The sequence below is a fragment of the Vespa mandarinia genome, chromosome 14 (genome assembly GCF_050613455.1).
Source record: "Vespa mandarinia isolate Hongniang chromosome 14, ASM5061345v1, whole genome shotgun sequence".
Classification (NCBI taxonomy): domain Eukaryota; kingdom Metazoa; phylum Arthropoda; class Insecta; order Hymenoptera; family Vespidae; genus Vespa; species Vespa mandarinia.
In genome coordinates this window covers 5220023-5236541 of record NC_140823.1, presented here as the reverse complement: position 1 = coordinate 5236541, position 16519 = coordinate 5220023, and the positions used below count along the sequence as shown (strand labels likewise).

The window sequence follows — 16519 nt, the reverse complement described above, 5'->3', positions numbered from 1 at the left end:
TTAACGCGGTCATCGATTTCATCGTGCGACCACGATGGAACGAACGAATAAAATTGACTCGAACGAGCACGAAGAAGCCTCGTTACAGGCAAAAAGAATAAAAATATCCAGTCTGCGTTTCTTTAAGAACGTACAATTTAATAAAATATTTTCTCTTTCCTTTGCATTCCGTTTGCGGAACGGATGCGTTTGCATGGAAATACGACTAACTCGATTTGCCGTCGCGTCGAGACACGCAGCGATACTTATGTAAGGAGAAACGACGACGAAATGAGCAGAAATGCATTCTCGAAGGAGCAATTAACCATAAATTAGATATACAGTTTAGAATTTTTTACTGGACGATTTAAAACCGTCGTCATGTCGTTGATACTATCTATAGGCGTTCAATTTTGCAGGATGAATTTGTCGAGTATCGACTTCCTTCCAAATATCACACCCCTTTTTTCTTTTTCTTTCTTTCAGGTCTCCTAAGGCTGCAGCAAATTTATCAAACGCTGAAGCCTGGGAACGAGTCTTTTCAAGTGGAAACCGTCAAGAGGATACAAAACATGTCCGAGGCAATCGATTTTCTCCGAAGTCTCGAAGAACTTAATCGGTAATCGGATATATTTTTCTTTTTTCCTTTTTTGTTTTTTTGTTTTTGTTTTTTTTTTATTTTAATGCGACACATTTAGTATCGACTTTAATGCACACCATGATCGAAACTATTATTTTCGAATGCGAGGAAATTCCGTACCGGGTCGCAAACGCGTTTCGTCCGCTACGTTTTGCCGAGCAACTATCGCGCGTCCGTTCCGCAATTTACTACCGACTATGCATTTGTGGTCGGCGTGCTCCATTTACGCGATCCAGATAATCAACGACTGGCCGTAACTGTGAATTCGAATTGAGTATAGGCGTATGACACTTAACGAAAATAAGCATAATGCAGGTGCAGGTATAATCGACGTGGAGCGATATCCGCTTTTCCTCTTTTTCCTTTTCTTTCCTTTTGACGGAAAAACCATAGCAGTCGTTTTAATCCGTATAAAAAGCAATTTGTCGTTATCGACGCGTTGAGTACCATTTAGTCGATAAGCAACATTTCATTATACAGTTTATTTGAAGTTTATTTGAAACGTTCCTGAGATTGGATTTAATGTTATCGATTCTAGGCAAAATAATCGCTAATAATGAAAGTAATATGTAGTATAATAATTATGAAATAAGTGATTAAGAAAATTGATAATTAATAAAAGAGATTGGAAAAAGAATTGAACAGGTTTATTTATTATCTATCTGTTTCAGATGGAGCAACAAATACGTGGTATTGGATTGTCCGACGGACATGGCCAAGGATATCGTGGTGAGTCACGTTCGAGACGTCACGCTTGGAAGAAGAACGTATCATTACTTATTAAGTGGACTGGTAAGCCTAGAATTACACAGATTTACGAATTATAATAGAAAATATATTTAATCTTGCATTCTTATTCCTTACGATTGATCGATCGTTTCTTTTATTGTTCGTAATTACTTACGTATTAACAGCGATAAAATTGTTCGTCCGTGTAAATCGCGTTACTCTTAGAAATGGCAAGAATTCGTTACGCTAATTCATCGAAGAATATTCACAAAACCTATCTATCCTTGAGACTATACTCGGCTCGCATTTAATTGCGAACGCGTCTGATATCGACCCGTTTTGCGACATCTCTATCATAATATTACTCGTTTACACGTAATTCGCGTTTGAAACTAACGCGAAAAAAACTATAATAACAATATTAACAATGGATCTGTCTCGAGTTTTTTTTTAATACGAGTATTATAAACATTTTCCATTTCTTGAAACGTTATCGTACAAATTCTACCGATAGCCTTAAAGTTTCACAACATAAAGCTCTTCACGTACCTACGTAGAATTCGTAGTTTCGTGTGTACGATTTAGGGAGGCAGTTTAGCTTCTGTTTAGCGGTTTGAAGCAAGTTACAAGGAGCAAGAGCCATTACGTTCTGTACCACGCTCGAGATACCGGCAATACACTTGTCCGTATATATCTAGTTTTGCCTCCTTCTCTACACTTGTACCATCGTCATTCACCTTAGCCCCGTTCTACAGACATTTACTAACCCTACGACGCATCGTTAAACGCATATAGAGAATTCGATGATTCTCCTCGGTTATGTCATGAAAAATTGACGAAATGAACGAACGAAATCGAATAGTGTTTCTCTATTTTCCTTTTTTTTTTTTTTTTCTTACGATAGGAAGAATCAAAGGTGGTAAAGGGGGAAAAGAAAAGAGAAGAAAATGAAAAGGGCTCGGTAGAGGATTCGAAATTCGTCGCTTCGAAAAGCGTACGCTTTAATAGACGCGCCTAAGAAACGTCAGATCAGAAAAGGACAAACGAGCTTCCGGTAGAGAACTTTCCAAAGTTTCTTTTTCGGTATCGAGGCGGGTATTGAAGTAGCACATTTTCTCTGTTTCTCTCCCTCTCCCCCTCCTCTCTCTCTCTCTCTCTCTCTCTCTCTCTCTCTCTCTCTCTCTCTCTCTCTCTCTCTCTGTTCCTCTCGTGTAATCAGATAATGGACGATCGATGGGAGAGCGAGGTGATCGAGTACGGAGCCATCAACATCACCGGCTTTCGCATTGTGGACGCCACTCGACCTCACGTCAAGGATTTCCTCCTCGGCTGGCATCGCCTCGATCCTGTCACCAATCAGGGGGCCGGTCGTGAATCCATTTCCGTACGTATAAGCACTGCCATTTTTGTACATTTTTCCCTCTCTAAAAGATTCGCTTTTATGTTTTTATTTAAAACCTTTTCATTTAATATTAACAGAATACGTTTACAAACGACTTTTATGCCATGTTTTCGACAGCTTTTTATACGAATGTTTCGTTCAAAAAATTGTCACCAAAATGTCATAGTAAAAATTGATTTGTATATGCTTTATATGGAGAGTTACAAAAATGTGAATGAAAGCTAAAAATATTAATAACGTTTGCAATTCATAGATGTTCAAGAGGAAAATAAATTAGTTGAAAAACATTGCTATTACATTTGGAAAAATTACACGCGAAATCGTAATGACATCTGATCAATAAAATCAATGTTTTTTTCTCGATGTCAGACACGTATCGAGATTAGCAAAAGACGTCATAAAAAGTTTTCTTCCGTGGCTTTTCAATGAATTCAATTATGTTCAATTATCTTTCTTTGCCCTCTTTCATCTCTTTTTATACGTTATACATCTTAAACGCATTCTCTCTAAGTTTCTCCCTCGCTCTCCCTTTTCGTTGAAACAACTTTACATTCATTCTTTCCGTTTTTTCCTTACTTTTTAAAGATACATTCATATAAGGATCGATCCCTTTGCTTTACTTTTATGACTTAAGAACGCACTCGATCTGGATGACGAACTTGCAACGAAAGAATTTCACTACAACTAGAAGACAAACTTGCGTCAAGTTGTTTTTACGTCTTACTCTTCCGCGACAGAGTACGTCAACAGATGTTCGTACTCTTTGAGAATAATTTTATTTACATAGAAATAAATGAGTGTATATGTATACGATCCCACGAACAGGTAATTACCAACTAATGCGGTCTCTTTCTTGTCATTTGGTGTATTTCATTTCTTTTTTTCACTTTACTTGGTCGAAAACAAAAGGCAAGAGAGAAACGTCTTGTCTTCACCGAGCTAAAAAATTCATAGCGCAGAGAAATTGTGTGCGTGCGTGCGTGCGTATATTACTCTAAAGGTACCTAGGATCTCGTTTAAATAAAGCAAATAACCTCACATGTCACATCGATGACGTACGTGATGGTATTAAATTCATTTCAGTTCAGTACACTACTCGTTCTCGTTTCTCTCACCTTAGTTTCGTAGTTTTTTCATCTTCCCGCTTTCCTTTTTTTCTTTCTTTTTGTTACCACGTTTGTTTTCCTCTTGCTTTTCCCCTTTGTGTGTATCTCTCGAGAGGAAACTCGTCTTCGCGCTAGCCAACGACCCTCGAGTACCTTCGAGTGGTCCAATTTAGTCTCGAGCGACCAAAGTCTCGTCTTACCTTGTCTTCGACTACTTCGCATAGCCCAATGCCCAAGATAATACGGCAAAAGTTTGATTTCTCGTAGAAAAAGAAACGAAAATCAAATAAACTTTCCCGGCCGCGTTACACCCATACATACGTACATGCATACCTGCATCGAATAAACAAACGTAGATTGTTTACATCTAGTGCATATACATGAGAAGAACCAAGCCATTTTTATCATACGGAATTCAGCCCGCATATTCGCTTACTCGTTACTCGTGTCCTCGAAACTCTGTTGCGCATCCGATAAGTACTATTTTTCAACGGATATACATCAACTCTCAAATATGTACAATTAAAGTAGACAAAGAGAGAGAGAGAGAGAGAGAGAGAGAGAGAGAGAGAGAGTTAAATATTTTTTGATCTTATTTGCTCACTTAACCACTCTTTCATGGGATATTCTAGTTGGCAGAATAGAAATGATAAGATACTTTTTTAGATTACTTTCTAAAACTATTTGAAGTGATAATTTATATCTTTGTTTCATGTCTTGTTTTAATTCAAAACATTACATTATATTCAAGTTGCGAGGCCTTGATGCCAGCTAAGCGGAAAGCGAATTGGCTGCTGACGCAGTTGCTTCTATGAAAATTATAAAAAGATTCTTATTCCATATGAAACACGTTATAATATTAACCGAGGTCAAAAGGAAAAAAGAAATACTTTAGAGAGATGTAAATGACGTTTTTTTTTCTTCTTTTTTTTTTTTTTTTTTTTTTTTTTTTTTCTTTTTTTTTTAATAACATAACTAGCACGAAATATCTTTCATTCTGCTTGTAGAAATTCTTAACTTTAGATATGAAATTTGTAGAACGTACTTTAGCGTTGTCGAGTTTGAAAAAGTTGTCGAACGCAACAGTCTAATCGTTCGAAGGTAGGAAAATGCACAAATTTATATCTATTGGCACAAATATCGTTTTCGTAATAAAACGTATCCATTCGCTGGAAGCTCTCGTGGACTATCCGCAATGGTATGTTAACAGCAAGGATATCCGACGCGATCGAGGGTAATATCGATTTGGCAGCATTCCTTTCGTAACATCGTCGAAGAAAAATACGCGCATTGTCGTGAACGCTTTTCTCGGCAAAAGCAAGAGGAATGGTCGTGCTTGCCTTTGTCTTCTACGATAGAGTACGATTTGGAAATACTATAACGAATATGGTTGTTTACTAAGACGTTCGCAACATAGAAAAGGGTGAAAGCTCTAACTTGGGGAAAAAGAGATAACGTTCGCGATCTAATGCAACGATTATCGTGCACGATCTTTATGGTCGACGAGAATAGCAATCGTACTTTCTCAACTTTGGCTCGGTATTCCTTCTTTTCCGTTCTTTCTACGCGAGAATCACTTCCTGCGTTCGAGTATTAGATTCGATCGTAAATCGAATTTCTATACGGATATCAAAGAATACCGAACGTTCTTATCTCAGGAAAGGAAACCAACAAACGATGACGACGACGACAACGACGACGACGAGAAAAAGATTATTCGCGAATATGATTTTCTTCTCCTTTGACTTAAAGTTCCGCTTTCCGTATCAATTGTTTAATTGCCAGTCATTATTTCCCGTTGTCAGGCGCAAGCGGCCTTGACGTACGACGCGGTGTTCGTTCTCGTCGAAGCGTTCAACAAGTTTCTCAGAAAGAAGCCTGATCGGAACAACGTTAGACGAACCGGAAACAGCAGTCAACCAACGAACGCTACGAGATCTCTCGAGTGCAATTACAGCCGTGATGTGGTCACACCATGGGAACACGGCGACAAAATATCAAGATTTCTCAGAAAGGTACGTGTAGAAAGGTTGATGTTATACTTTTTTCTTTTTCTTTTTTTGAATATAAAATACACGATTAATATCTAAATCTGAAATCGACCAACGTGGTCCGCAAGATCGAGAGTGTCGACGTGTCGAATTTTCGAAAGGAAAGCTGTACGTACGTTCTCGACCTCCCGCAAATATCGGACAACCGAAAATACCGTGGACCTCTCTGCCGACGTATTCCTGGCACTGACAGTAATTGCCGATGCTTTCGACTACTAACGGAATTCCTTCGAGCCTGTGAAATAGTCGGTATACGGATACCCTTACGTCCAAAGTCGCTTCCCTCGTGCATTCTTCGTGATAACGTCGAGCATAAAAGCTGTCGATATCAGGCAAATCGTTACCACTCGTGAAATCGGACCACGGCGGAACGTTCTCTCCACGAAAAGGTTTAACGATATAGAGAGATCGAGCTAACGATTTCATATCGGTTATAGGTAAGGATTAGAGGATCGTTAACTATCGATATTCCTTGCTTTCAGGTTGAAATCGAAGGTTTAACGGGGAAGATACGTTTCAATGACGACGGACGAAGACAAAATTATACGCTTCACGTGGTCGAGATGACGGTCAATAGTGCCATGGTCAAGGTAAGAAATTTTATCAGAAATTCATTCCCGTCTAGAGAAGCAACTAGTTAATTTATTCGATGTCATTTTTTTTTTTTCTTAGGTAGCCGAATGGACCGACGAGGCTGGATTTCAAACTATAGCTGCCAAATACGTAAGATTGCGGCCGCACGAGATAGAGAAGAATAGAACTTACATCGTTACGACGATCGTGGTAAATTAGAGTTGCTTTAGGAATATAAATAATTGTCATCGATCGTTCGTCATTGTCATTGTCAGATAAATTTGGCACTGATAAATTTTCGCTGATTCAACAGGAGGAGCCTTACATCATGAAGAAAAAGTCCGAGAACGGCGAAGTACTCATTGGAAATGACAGTTACGAGGGTTATTGTAAAGATCTCGCCGAGCTCATAGCTAAAAAACTTGGCATAACCTGTACGTATCGCGTTACCTTATAAAATTCCAACTAGTTCTTTTGGAATTCTAAATTTGTATAAATTTTCAGACGAATTGCGGATCGTAAAGGATGGAAAATATGGGACTGAAAATCCAGACGTTCCCGGTGGTTGGGATGGAATGGTCGGTGAACTCATTAGAAAGGCGAGTATCAAAATATCCGCGTTACGTAATGCGGATTCAATGGAAGCTCATATCCTGGAAAACTTTTGGAGAAGAATCTGTCGATTGACTCGTTCTAATTCGACTCCCCGAACGAGTTGGCTATTGATCCTTTGCAACTTTTGGAACGGCAAAGGGGCTGTTTTACCCCTAAGTTGAACGTTCCCGCGACATCCAGTAGATGACTCGAGCTTGCAAGCTCTCTCTCTCTCTCTCTCTCTCTCTCTCTCTCTCTCTCTCTCCCCTTCTCTCTCCCTTTTCTCGAGACAGAGAGTATCGAGCTACATCTATTGGATGTTACTATAAATGAAAATGCTGAAGTGAAAACGTTGGAGTCTCTTGGTGATCCAACGTTGGTATTTCGCGTTCGTCGAAAGCAAAGAAAGCTTTTCCCTTTTATTTCTTGCATTTTGCTGTCTAAAAGAATAAAGGATAGGAACTCGTTTTTGAAATCGTTTTCGTTCTAACGGAGATTTTAACGGAGTTTCTACGTTTGACGCGTTGAAGGTCGTCTATCGCAAATTCTTCTAATCGTCGTAACGGCTTATGTATATTTCAGGAGGCGGATATCGCCATCGCTCCTATGACGATCACATCGGAGCGCGAGCGCGTGATTGATTTCAGCAAACCCTTCATGTCTCTCGGTATCAGCATCATGATAAAGAAGCCCATCAAGCAGAAGCCAGGGGTCTTTAGTTTTCTCAATCCGCTGAGCAAGGAGATCTGGGTGTGCGTCATCTTCTCTTACATCGGAGTGTCCATCGTCCTATTCATAGTCTCGAGGTGAGAGACGATAATACTGGAAGCCTCCGTTCTTCCCTCTCTTCCCTTTCTCTTACCCCGTTACACGTACGCCTGTATGTATCTCGAATACAAAATCCGAGCGTCCTCGTAGGGTATATAAGTAGCTTTTACTCCCCGGTAGATAAAGTCCGCACGTAGTCGGACTTGTTAAGGAGAGTTCGACCGTATCACGGCCATAAACCCCACGGCAAAAATAGATACACAGTATATATATGCCCAAGGACTTTTTTCTATTTTTCTCTTTTTTCTTTTTCTTTTTTACTTTCTTTTTTTTTTGCACCTCCTACCAATCTCGTTGACGTATCAACGATTTTACCTCTATTCGCACAGTCTAGCGGCATTTTATCTAGTCACTTTGATTAGCTCGCGATCGACTCAAGATGTTTCGTATTCTATAGCAACGCATTCTATTTGTCGACTTCACTTTAAATATTACGCACATAGATTTTTCATATATAGCATAGTTTACTTCAACGTAGAAAAAAAGAGATAGAGTATTCAGTAATGGTGGATGACTGCGGGCGACAGAAACTACACAATTATCCCGGTTAATTCCATTGTTTGAATAGTTGTTCATCGCATTTTCCTTATTTTATCTCCGTATCTATTTTATTTTCCTCTCTCTCTCTCTCTCTCTCTCTCTCTCTCTCTCTCTCTCTCTCTCTCTCTTTCCCTCTCCGCTTTTGTATTTTCTTCCTGCTCGCCCTTTCTCTTTCATACGGAACGTAATTAAACGACAGTATTTTTATTTCCTTGCCACGAGAACGTGGTACTTCGTAGGAGCGCGCCAAAGTACCGCAGTTACGTGTAGAGCCACTGCAATTACGCGTGCATTTATCGCAATTCCAGTGGTCATATTATGCCACCGTCCGGCGATAAATTCGCGCTGCTTTTATTTCAGGCCGAACGCGAGGTATTTGCGTTCCTTATCTCTCGCGTGATTCTTTCCCTAATGAAAGTAGGTTCCCGACGATAAATGAAGTCGAAGATCTTGATAGCATATTATAGGCAATTTTGTTGTTAATATGACGTTAAGGTCGATCGATATTGAACGAGTCGACGCACTCTTTTTGAGACAATTCCTTTTCCTTGCCTCTTTCTTTAATTTTCTTTATTTCAATCGTATTCTCAAGTATACCTACATATAGGGAGAATGTATCTATCTCTCCTACGTACTGATTGCGTACAATCGACCGCACAGGTTTTCACCGTACGAGTGGAGAGTCCTGACGATCAGTGGAGGTGGTGACCCAACGATGGCTGGCAGAAATGATCCGAGTCTTCAGCATCCTCACACGCCTCAAGGTTCGCCACATATACCAACGTCCAGTATGGCTAACGATTTCAGTATCATCAATAGTCTGTGGTTCGCTTTGGCTGCGTTCATGCAGCAAGGCTGCGACATATCACCGAGGTAAGCTCTTTTTAACCTTAACTTAACCTTTTTCCCTTCTAAATCCACCAGAGACGTAATCTTGCAAAACAGTTTGATGTCTCGTTCAAACGCCATTAAGTATCCTAACTCTTTCGATTGGAAAATTGCATATTTTCAGTAGACGCAAATTCCCCCTCGGTATCAGAGCAAAAGATTAATTAATATCGTCTAGTTTAACGCTATTTTACTTTTGATATTCCATTCTCATTTCAAATAGTCTTTACAGTCTTCGCGGAGTTAATTATAGACTTTCTGTCTTTCGCTCGCCATTTTCATCTTTCGCCGAGCGAGAGGAATATATGTATAGATATACATATAAATGTGTACATAAAAGCAAGAGGAGAGAATAGCTCTCTTTGAGCGAGTCAACTCGAGCGTATACTCGGTTGATAGGATGAATCGAGTAAAATTCAAAGCTCTCCCTTTCGGCATTTAAAATCTTCTATATAAACGTTCCGTACTCTTTTTCTCTCTTTCGCACGAACACACATAAAGATTTTCTTTATCGCCACGAAGACGTTATTTCTGAATAATTAGCGAAGAATCTACCTGGTTACGGATTATGAAAAGCGATGACTTTCGGAAAAAAGGAATAATGATGAAAAACAGTTGTATGTGAATAAAACATTGTCTATATCATATATAGAAAATTCTCGTCGCAATAAACCGAAAGGAATAAAACAGGTGTAAGGAAAAAGAGCTATTATTTATTTAACGCAATGACGAAAGATATTCTCCCCGATTCGATCGAAATCTCGCTGTTTCTTTTTCTTCCCCTTTTTATCGTTGGCCTTGCGTATTATAATTCAACGGAGAACTTTGCAATCGGTACTACAACGAAGCTGGCGATCGTTCGCGAGGGTCGAGCGTTCATTTAAATGAGCGTGTTGTTCGTGCTCGAATGAGAAAATGTTGCTCGCGACACGCGCTACCGAGGTCGTACGTTTCGATTCTCTTCCAAGCGTTTACTACCTTCTTCCTTCGTTTCTCTTATTTCATTTTCTTTCTCGATCGCAACCTCAAAGGTTTAGAGCGCCGAGATGTCTGGAGATTTCGATTAAATTACGAATTAGGGAAAAGGTTAAAAATTGTAAGTGCGATGTCGTGATCGTTCGTTTTATCGATCGAAAAAATAAATGGAGAGAGGAGAGTGAAGGAACGTTCGTTAGCGTTCGAAAAAGTTCGACTAGGAAAGAGTTATATAGGTCGAAAGTTCGAAGCTGCTCTTTTTTCTTCGTTGAAACCTCGCAAAACGTGCTTTTACTCGAGCTTACAGTGCGTGCGCATACCTGGCACTTCTAGCTCGTCATCCATGCGAAGAGAAAGGAGAGAAAAAGGGAGAGAGAGAGAGAGAGAGAGAGAGAGAGAGAGAGAGAGAGCGAACGCGTGCTCATTTCGAAACTAGGTCTCAATTAATTTACATTCCGTCGTAGTCGAGTGGCCACCATCGCGACCGCCACGAATCTAACGCGGCAGGCTCCTTGATTAATGGTTTAAATATTCCCGTGGTTATGATATGAATTGTAAATTTTCCGGAAACTTATGCATCCGTCGTACACCCTCTTCTCTCTTTCTCTCGCTTCCTCTCTTTTTTCTTCTCGACGATCACCCTTCCTCTTATAAGGAGAATCATCCGTTATTAAATATGACTGAATATTCTTTCGCATAATCGGATTACGGGTCTTCCACTTTTGGCTCGAAACTTGAAGAAAATTCTACGCATTCGAACGAATTCTTTGTGCTACGATTTATCGAGTCCCATGAATTTTGATATTATTTTATAAGAAAGACCAAGACAAGAGGAAAATGAACGAACGAACGAACGAACGAACGAACGAACGGACGGACGGACGGACGGACGAACGAATAAAGTAATAAAATTTGCCTGAGATATCGATCGAGTCTATAATTTTGATTTTGATCAATCTTAATCTTTATCGCATCTTTATCGACGCAGGTCGATATCCGGCCGAATAGTCGGCAGCGTTTGGTGGTTCTTCACTCTGATCCTGATATCGTCCTACACCGCGAACCTCGCTGCCTTTCTAACGGTCGAAAGGATGGTAGCTCCAATAAATTCGCCGGAAGACCTCGCTTCGCAAACGGAAGTACAATATGGAACGTTGTCTCACGGCTCTACGCGGGACTTTTTTCGAGTAAGTAATCGTACGATCTACAAAGACGAACGATGCCTCCCCATGACGTTTCAAATATATATTTGATAAATAATAATTGCTTCTTCTAACCCATGTATACCCGTAGAAATCTCAAATCAGTCTATACAGTAAGATGTGGGAATTTATGAATTCGCGCAAACAAGTCTTCGTTAAAACTTACGACGAAGGAATAAGGAGAGTAAGAACGAGTAAGGGAAAGTACGCTCTACTGATAGAGAGTCCGAAGAACGAATACATCAACGAGAGATTGCCCTGCGACACAATGAAAGTTGGACGAAATCTCGATGCCAAGGGTTTTGGTGTTGCGACTCCGCTCGGTTCTCCTTTGAGGTAAGCTTTTCTTTTTCCATCAATTTTTTTTCTATCAGATATTTCAAATCACATATTTCGATAACACAAACGTGATTCGTTCCTCTCAATTTTAAATTCGTTGATGAGAATTGAAGAAACAATTAACGAGGCGTTAAGAGGAAAGCAAGTATATTTCCTGTTGGCCATGGTATTTTTTTGGTATCCTTCGGAGAGAAGGGAAGGGTGGCGCGGGTCATTACGTTCAATTAGCATAGAAAAATGTGCATACACTTCTTTCCATATCATTACCTTTAGAGAACGTTTTCAACTTGGAAGCATACTTTGCTTCTCTTTTTATCGTATTTCGTTCACCGTCATTTCTATCGTTCTTCCTTGAAGAAAACTCCGAGCGAACGTTGAAAGGAATCGTTCTATAATCGGTCAAATATATTTACCGTTCTTTCATTCTGTTTATAAGGAAAATGAATTATATCTTTTTTTCTTTGTTCGTTCCTCTCTATTTCTTCCTATTTTTAATAATGTAACGTCAATTTATCCCGATTCAAAAGCTCTTCTCCCTCTCTCTTCCGATTTTTCTCGAATCAATCGGATCGTTCTCGTTTGACTTTGGTCCGCGAACTTGGTTGAATCTAATCTTCTTGGAACCATACGTTATTTGCAAATCATCCTCTCCTCTTTCGCTATTACGCTCCTATCTATCCGTTCATCAGATTTATCTTAAAGTCATCATGAACGAGCTTTTCCTATATACATAAGGTCTTTATTCTTTAACCAGAACGATCGTTAGATCGATGCCAATCGAGGTTAACTCTTTCTCTCTCTCTCTCTCTCTCTCTCTCTCTCTCTCTCTCTCTCTCTCTCTCTCTCTACTATGAAATCACGTAAACGTGATCATTTGAAATTCGTTCGAACGATCAATAAATTCTTTTCTTTTTTCTTTCCAATTTCACAGAGATTCCATCAACTTAGCCGTGCTGTCATTGAAGGAAAGCGGAGAATTAACAAAGTTGATGAATCGATGGTGGTACGATAGAACGGAATGCAGGCACGGCGACAAGCAGGATGCTTCGAGAAACGAATTATCTCTCAGTAACGTCGCTGGAATTTTTTACATTCTCATAGGTGGACTTCTCCTGGCATTGGCTGTCGCTCTCCTTGAATTCTGTTACAAGTCGCACACCGAAGCTACCAGAGCGAAGGTACTCGTATCATTTTATCCAAATTGATCATCGTTCTTTATTATTAACTCGCGAGTAAATTAAACTCGTTCCATCTTCTTTCAGATACCATTGTCGGACGCAATGAAGGCGAAAGCCAGACTGACGATCGGTGGTGGTCGAGATTTCGACAATGGCCGGGTGAGTCAGCATCATAGCTCGTTTGAACACGCATACAATGCCAAAACGATACACACACGATCGGTAAAAATGGTCGAAGAGAGAAGAAAAAAATGCTTGATTGAAAAATTTCATGAAAGAAATACGTTCTCCCTTTATTAATCAAATACGATGAGTGCTCCGATGAAAATACGCTCACTGAAACGTTTCTTCCCTCTTTCGATTGATAACACTTCAACGTCTCATAACGAAGGATGAAACCTTGAGAGAAGTGCCGTATTTCTTACACGTGTATATATGCATATATGTATATATACTAAACGAGGCAGTCGACGTTACTATTGGAAATATTTCCTATTCGATAACGATCAAAAAGAAACAATTTCTATTAATTTATTAAGATCGCTACATCGTCTCATAAGGAAAATGATAAAACAAGATCGGGTGCCTCCAACGGTATATGTAAAAACATATATACATATATGTGTGTGTGCGTGCGTGCGTGCGTGTGTGTTCGTGTATATACAAGTTAGATACACATAGAGTACGCTTGGCATGCAGTTAGCAGCGTATAAACGTTAACACACACTCGTTTGGTCGGACCAACGAGTATATATCCGTTATATATATATATATATATTTCTGAATGATGTCGCGATTGACATCTCGATGGTCAATTCGACGAAAATGTACAACATCGAAGTCGATGATGATGGAACGAGAAAACCCCATTAACTTTTGCATATTGTATATATGACTATATATATACTTATATATCATTAGCATACGTGTATACATTACGCATAAATAGATTTCGGTGCGTGCAATGTGCGGCTGGCTGGATGTATTGCGCTCTTTTTTTCTGTCTCTCTTATTCGACGATTGCAGGAGGCGTATAATTGCTCGTTTGCGCATTTCGTTCTACTTTTGTTTTTGTCTCTAGTGGTACGGACTCCAGAGTTAGACGGAGGATGCATGCGCCTTTCCCGGGACCATATGTGAGTACTCTCGCCCGTTCATTTTAATCCCACTGTCTCTCTCTTTCTCTCTCTTTCTTTCTCTTTCTGTTTCTCTCTCTCTCTCTCTCTCTCTCTCTCTCTCTGTCTCTCTCTTTCTGTCTGTCTCTGTTTTTCTCTTTCTCTATCTATCTATTCATATCAGTTTTCTTTAGAGCTTTCCGTGTTCACATCATTCGATCTCTACGTCCTATCGTTTACTTACTCGATGTGCTATGTACTTTGGTACGTGATATATCGATTACTTTACAAAATGAGAATAAATAGAGGCGAATTTTTCCACGGTGTCGGACGGTCCACCTTTCCTTGTCCTTCGCCTATATATATATACATATATATATATACATATATATATATATGCCTCGATAAAAGACGACGATATATCGTTTGAAGTTTTACACGCTTTATATCCTGAAAATCTTTTCCCAAGCAAAGATCGAAAAGTTTAGCTTATTTGCGCATAATTCGCATGGCTTCGAGCAAGCTCTTAGCGCGTCACGAGTGGAACATTTTATGACGCATTGCATGTAGCTTTTAATGATCGTAAGCTTCGTAGAAAAAGAAAAAGAGAGTATATATGTATACAAACACGAAACTGTTTTTCATCTAAGATTTTATCATAAAAGGAAAGATCTCTGTCGAATATTCGTTCGAGATTTTTCGAAGTCGAGAAGCCAGAAACGTTCGTGTGAAGTAAATCGAATTTTCTCAAAGAAACCTTCAAAATGTATAAGAAATTTGAAATATACATTTTCTAGTAGTAAAAGTTGTTTCGCTCGTATGAATAATGGCTCCGTTTCTGAAAACATTCCCTTGGAAAGAATGATTACGAAGAAATAACTTTCCACGAACGAGAAAAAATTTGTTGTTGATTGAAGACGAAATGAATTGTGTTAACGAATGAATTTTCAGTACTACGCCCCAGCAAACGCGATTGGGACTACCGAGGGCGACCAGGTGCACAGCAATACGCATACTCAGGTGTAAGTTACTCGGACAGTTCGGCAGGTGAATCACCAGCAATTTCGTTGCCGACTCCACCGCCGCCGCCATTAATGGCTCCACCGCCGCCGCCGCCGCCGCCGCCTAGAAGACCACCGAGAAGAAGCGTCACCTTCGCAGACTCACCACCGAAGAGCCCGAAGAAGGTTTTCTCGAGATTTCCGCGAAGAACGTCGAGCGTCGCGACGCTAGACGTTGCGGTTCCTTGGACGCCGGTCTCGCCGCGACACTGGACCATGCGCGACGGTAAACCCGAGTACGTCACCTGAATAAATCAAAAGAGAAATAAAGATGAGCACCTAACGCTAAAAAATATGCCGAATTTCCGAAGGAAGATTCAACGTTTTCTTCATCTCTCCGTTTTCTCTTTCGCAACGAATATTCCTTCTACCCCATAGAGCAACATTCGTTTACAATTATAAATCGAAATCACACCGATACCGATCAACGAGAAATCTTCAAATCTAATTGTTAAATACAATTTTTGATTTTTTCCTGACGTTACATTCGATCAAATTAATAATTGATAAGTTCGTTACGTTTACGAACCCGTTAGAGTTATAGTAAAGAACGTTGCTTTATGGCGATTCTTTCTTTTTACATAAAATTACACTGCCAAAATTTATGGACGAAATACACGGCGTGTGTTCTTGCGATGTGTTCATCATTAAGCGTGTCATCGGAGAGACGAAAACGGAATCAACATTCGGAAATGCAATATTATTCTCCGTGTCTTCGGACGAGAACGCGTTTGTAAATTGTAAATAATTGTATGAGAATCAAATAGAGAAATCAAAAGAAATCGAAAAAATCGAAAATTCTATAGTAGTACGATGGTCCTGGGGTGGGTGCATGTGCAACCATATAATAAAATGATATTCGTCATATTAACTGCCATTAACAAGAGAAGAACAAAGTAAGATATCAATGGGAAAAATAATGTTATAGAGTTAATGGTATTAACTCTATAACATTACTCGACGTACGCTTAGATCCTTACGTCGAATATACGCTGATCGCAATATCAGCGAGATCAAAGAGAAGGGGAGAAATTTAAAGAAAGAAAAAAAGGAAGAGGATCGAGAGAAGCTGTCACGTGCCAAAATAATAAATACGACAGAGGACGAACCGTCTCCGATCGTGACACGAATATACTATTACTATTATTATTATTATTACTATTATTATTATTATTATTATTATTATTATTATTATTATTATTGTTATTATTATTATTATTATTGCTAGTTATTCTTATTGCAAATGAATCAACTACTTCAGTATGGTATACCAGTGCAAACTATTTTGTGCAGTGCGAGCTTAAAAAGAATCGCGTACC

General features: G+C 39.5%; 1 protein-coding gene across 6 annotated transcripts in view; it reads left to right on the top strand.

Annotated features, from left to right (window-relative positions):
• GluRIB (Glutamate receptor IB) overlaps window positions 1–15232 on the top strand; it is a 127642-nt gene extending 112410 nt beyond the window's left edge. For 5 of the 6 annotated variants that reach the window (XM_035862690.2, XM_035862693.2, XM_035862694.2 and 2 more), the window contains exons 5-19: window positions 466–598; window positions 1291–1411; window positions 2568–2732; window positions 5662–5871; window positions 6390–6497; window positions 6580–6690; window positions 6794–6914; window positions 6985–7079; window positions 7657–7880; window positions 9103–9315; window positions 11294–11492; window positions 11599–11843; window positions 12778–13024; window positions 13109–13183; window positions 15091–15217. In XM_035862690.2, coding sequence (XP_035718583.2) covers window positions 466–598; window positions 1291–1411; window positions 2568–2732; window positions 5662–5871; window positions 6390–6497; window positions 6580–6690; window positions 6794–6914; window positions 6985–7079; window positions 7657–7880; window positions 9103–9315; window positions 11294–11492; window positions 11599–11843; window positions 12778–13024; window positions 13109–13183; window positions 15091–15165 — 2342 coding nt within the window. In that variant the 3' untranslated portion in view covers window positions 15166–15217. Of the gene's footprint in view, window positions 1–465; window positions 599–1290; window positions 1412–2567; window positions 2733–5661; window positions 5872–6389; window positions 6498–6579; window positions 6691–6793; window positions 6915–6984; window positions 7080–7656; window positions 7881–9102; window positions 9316–11293; window positions 11493–11598; window positions 11844–12777; window positions 13025–13108; window positions 13184–14105; window positions 14161–15090 lie in introns of all 6 variants that reach the window. The other variant, XM_035862691.2, reaches the window with a different exon arrangement.
• Window positions 15233–16519: the final 1287 nt, after the last annotated feature.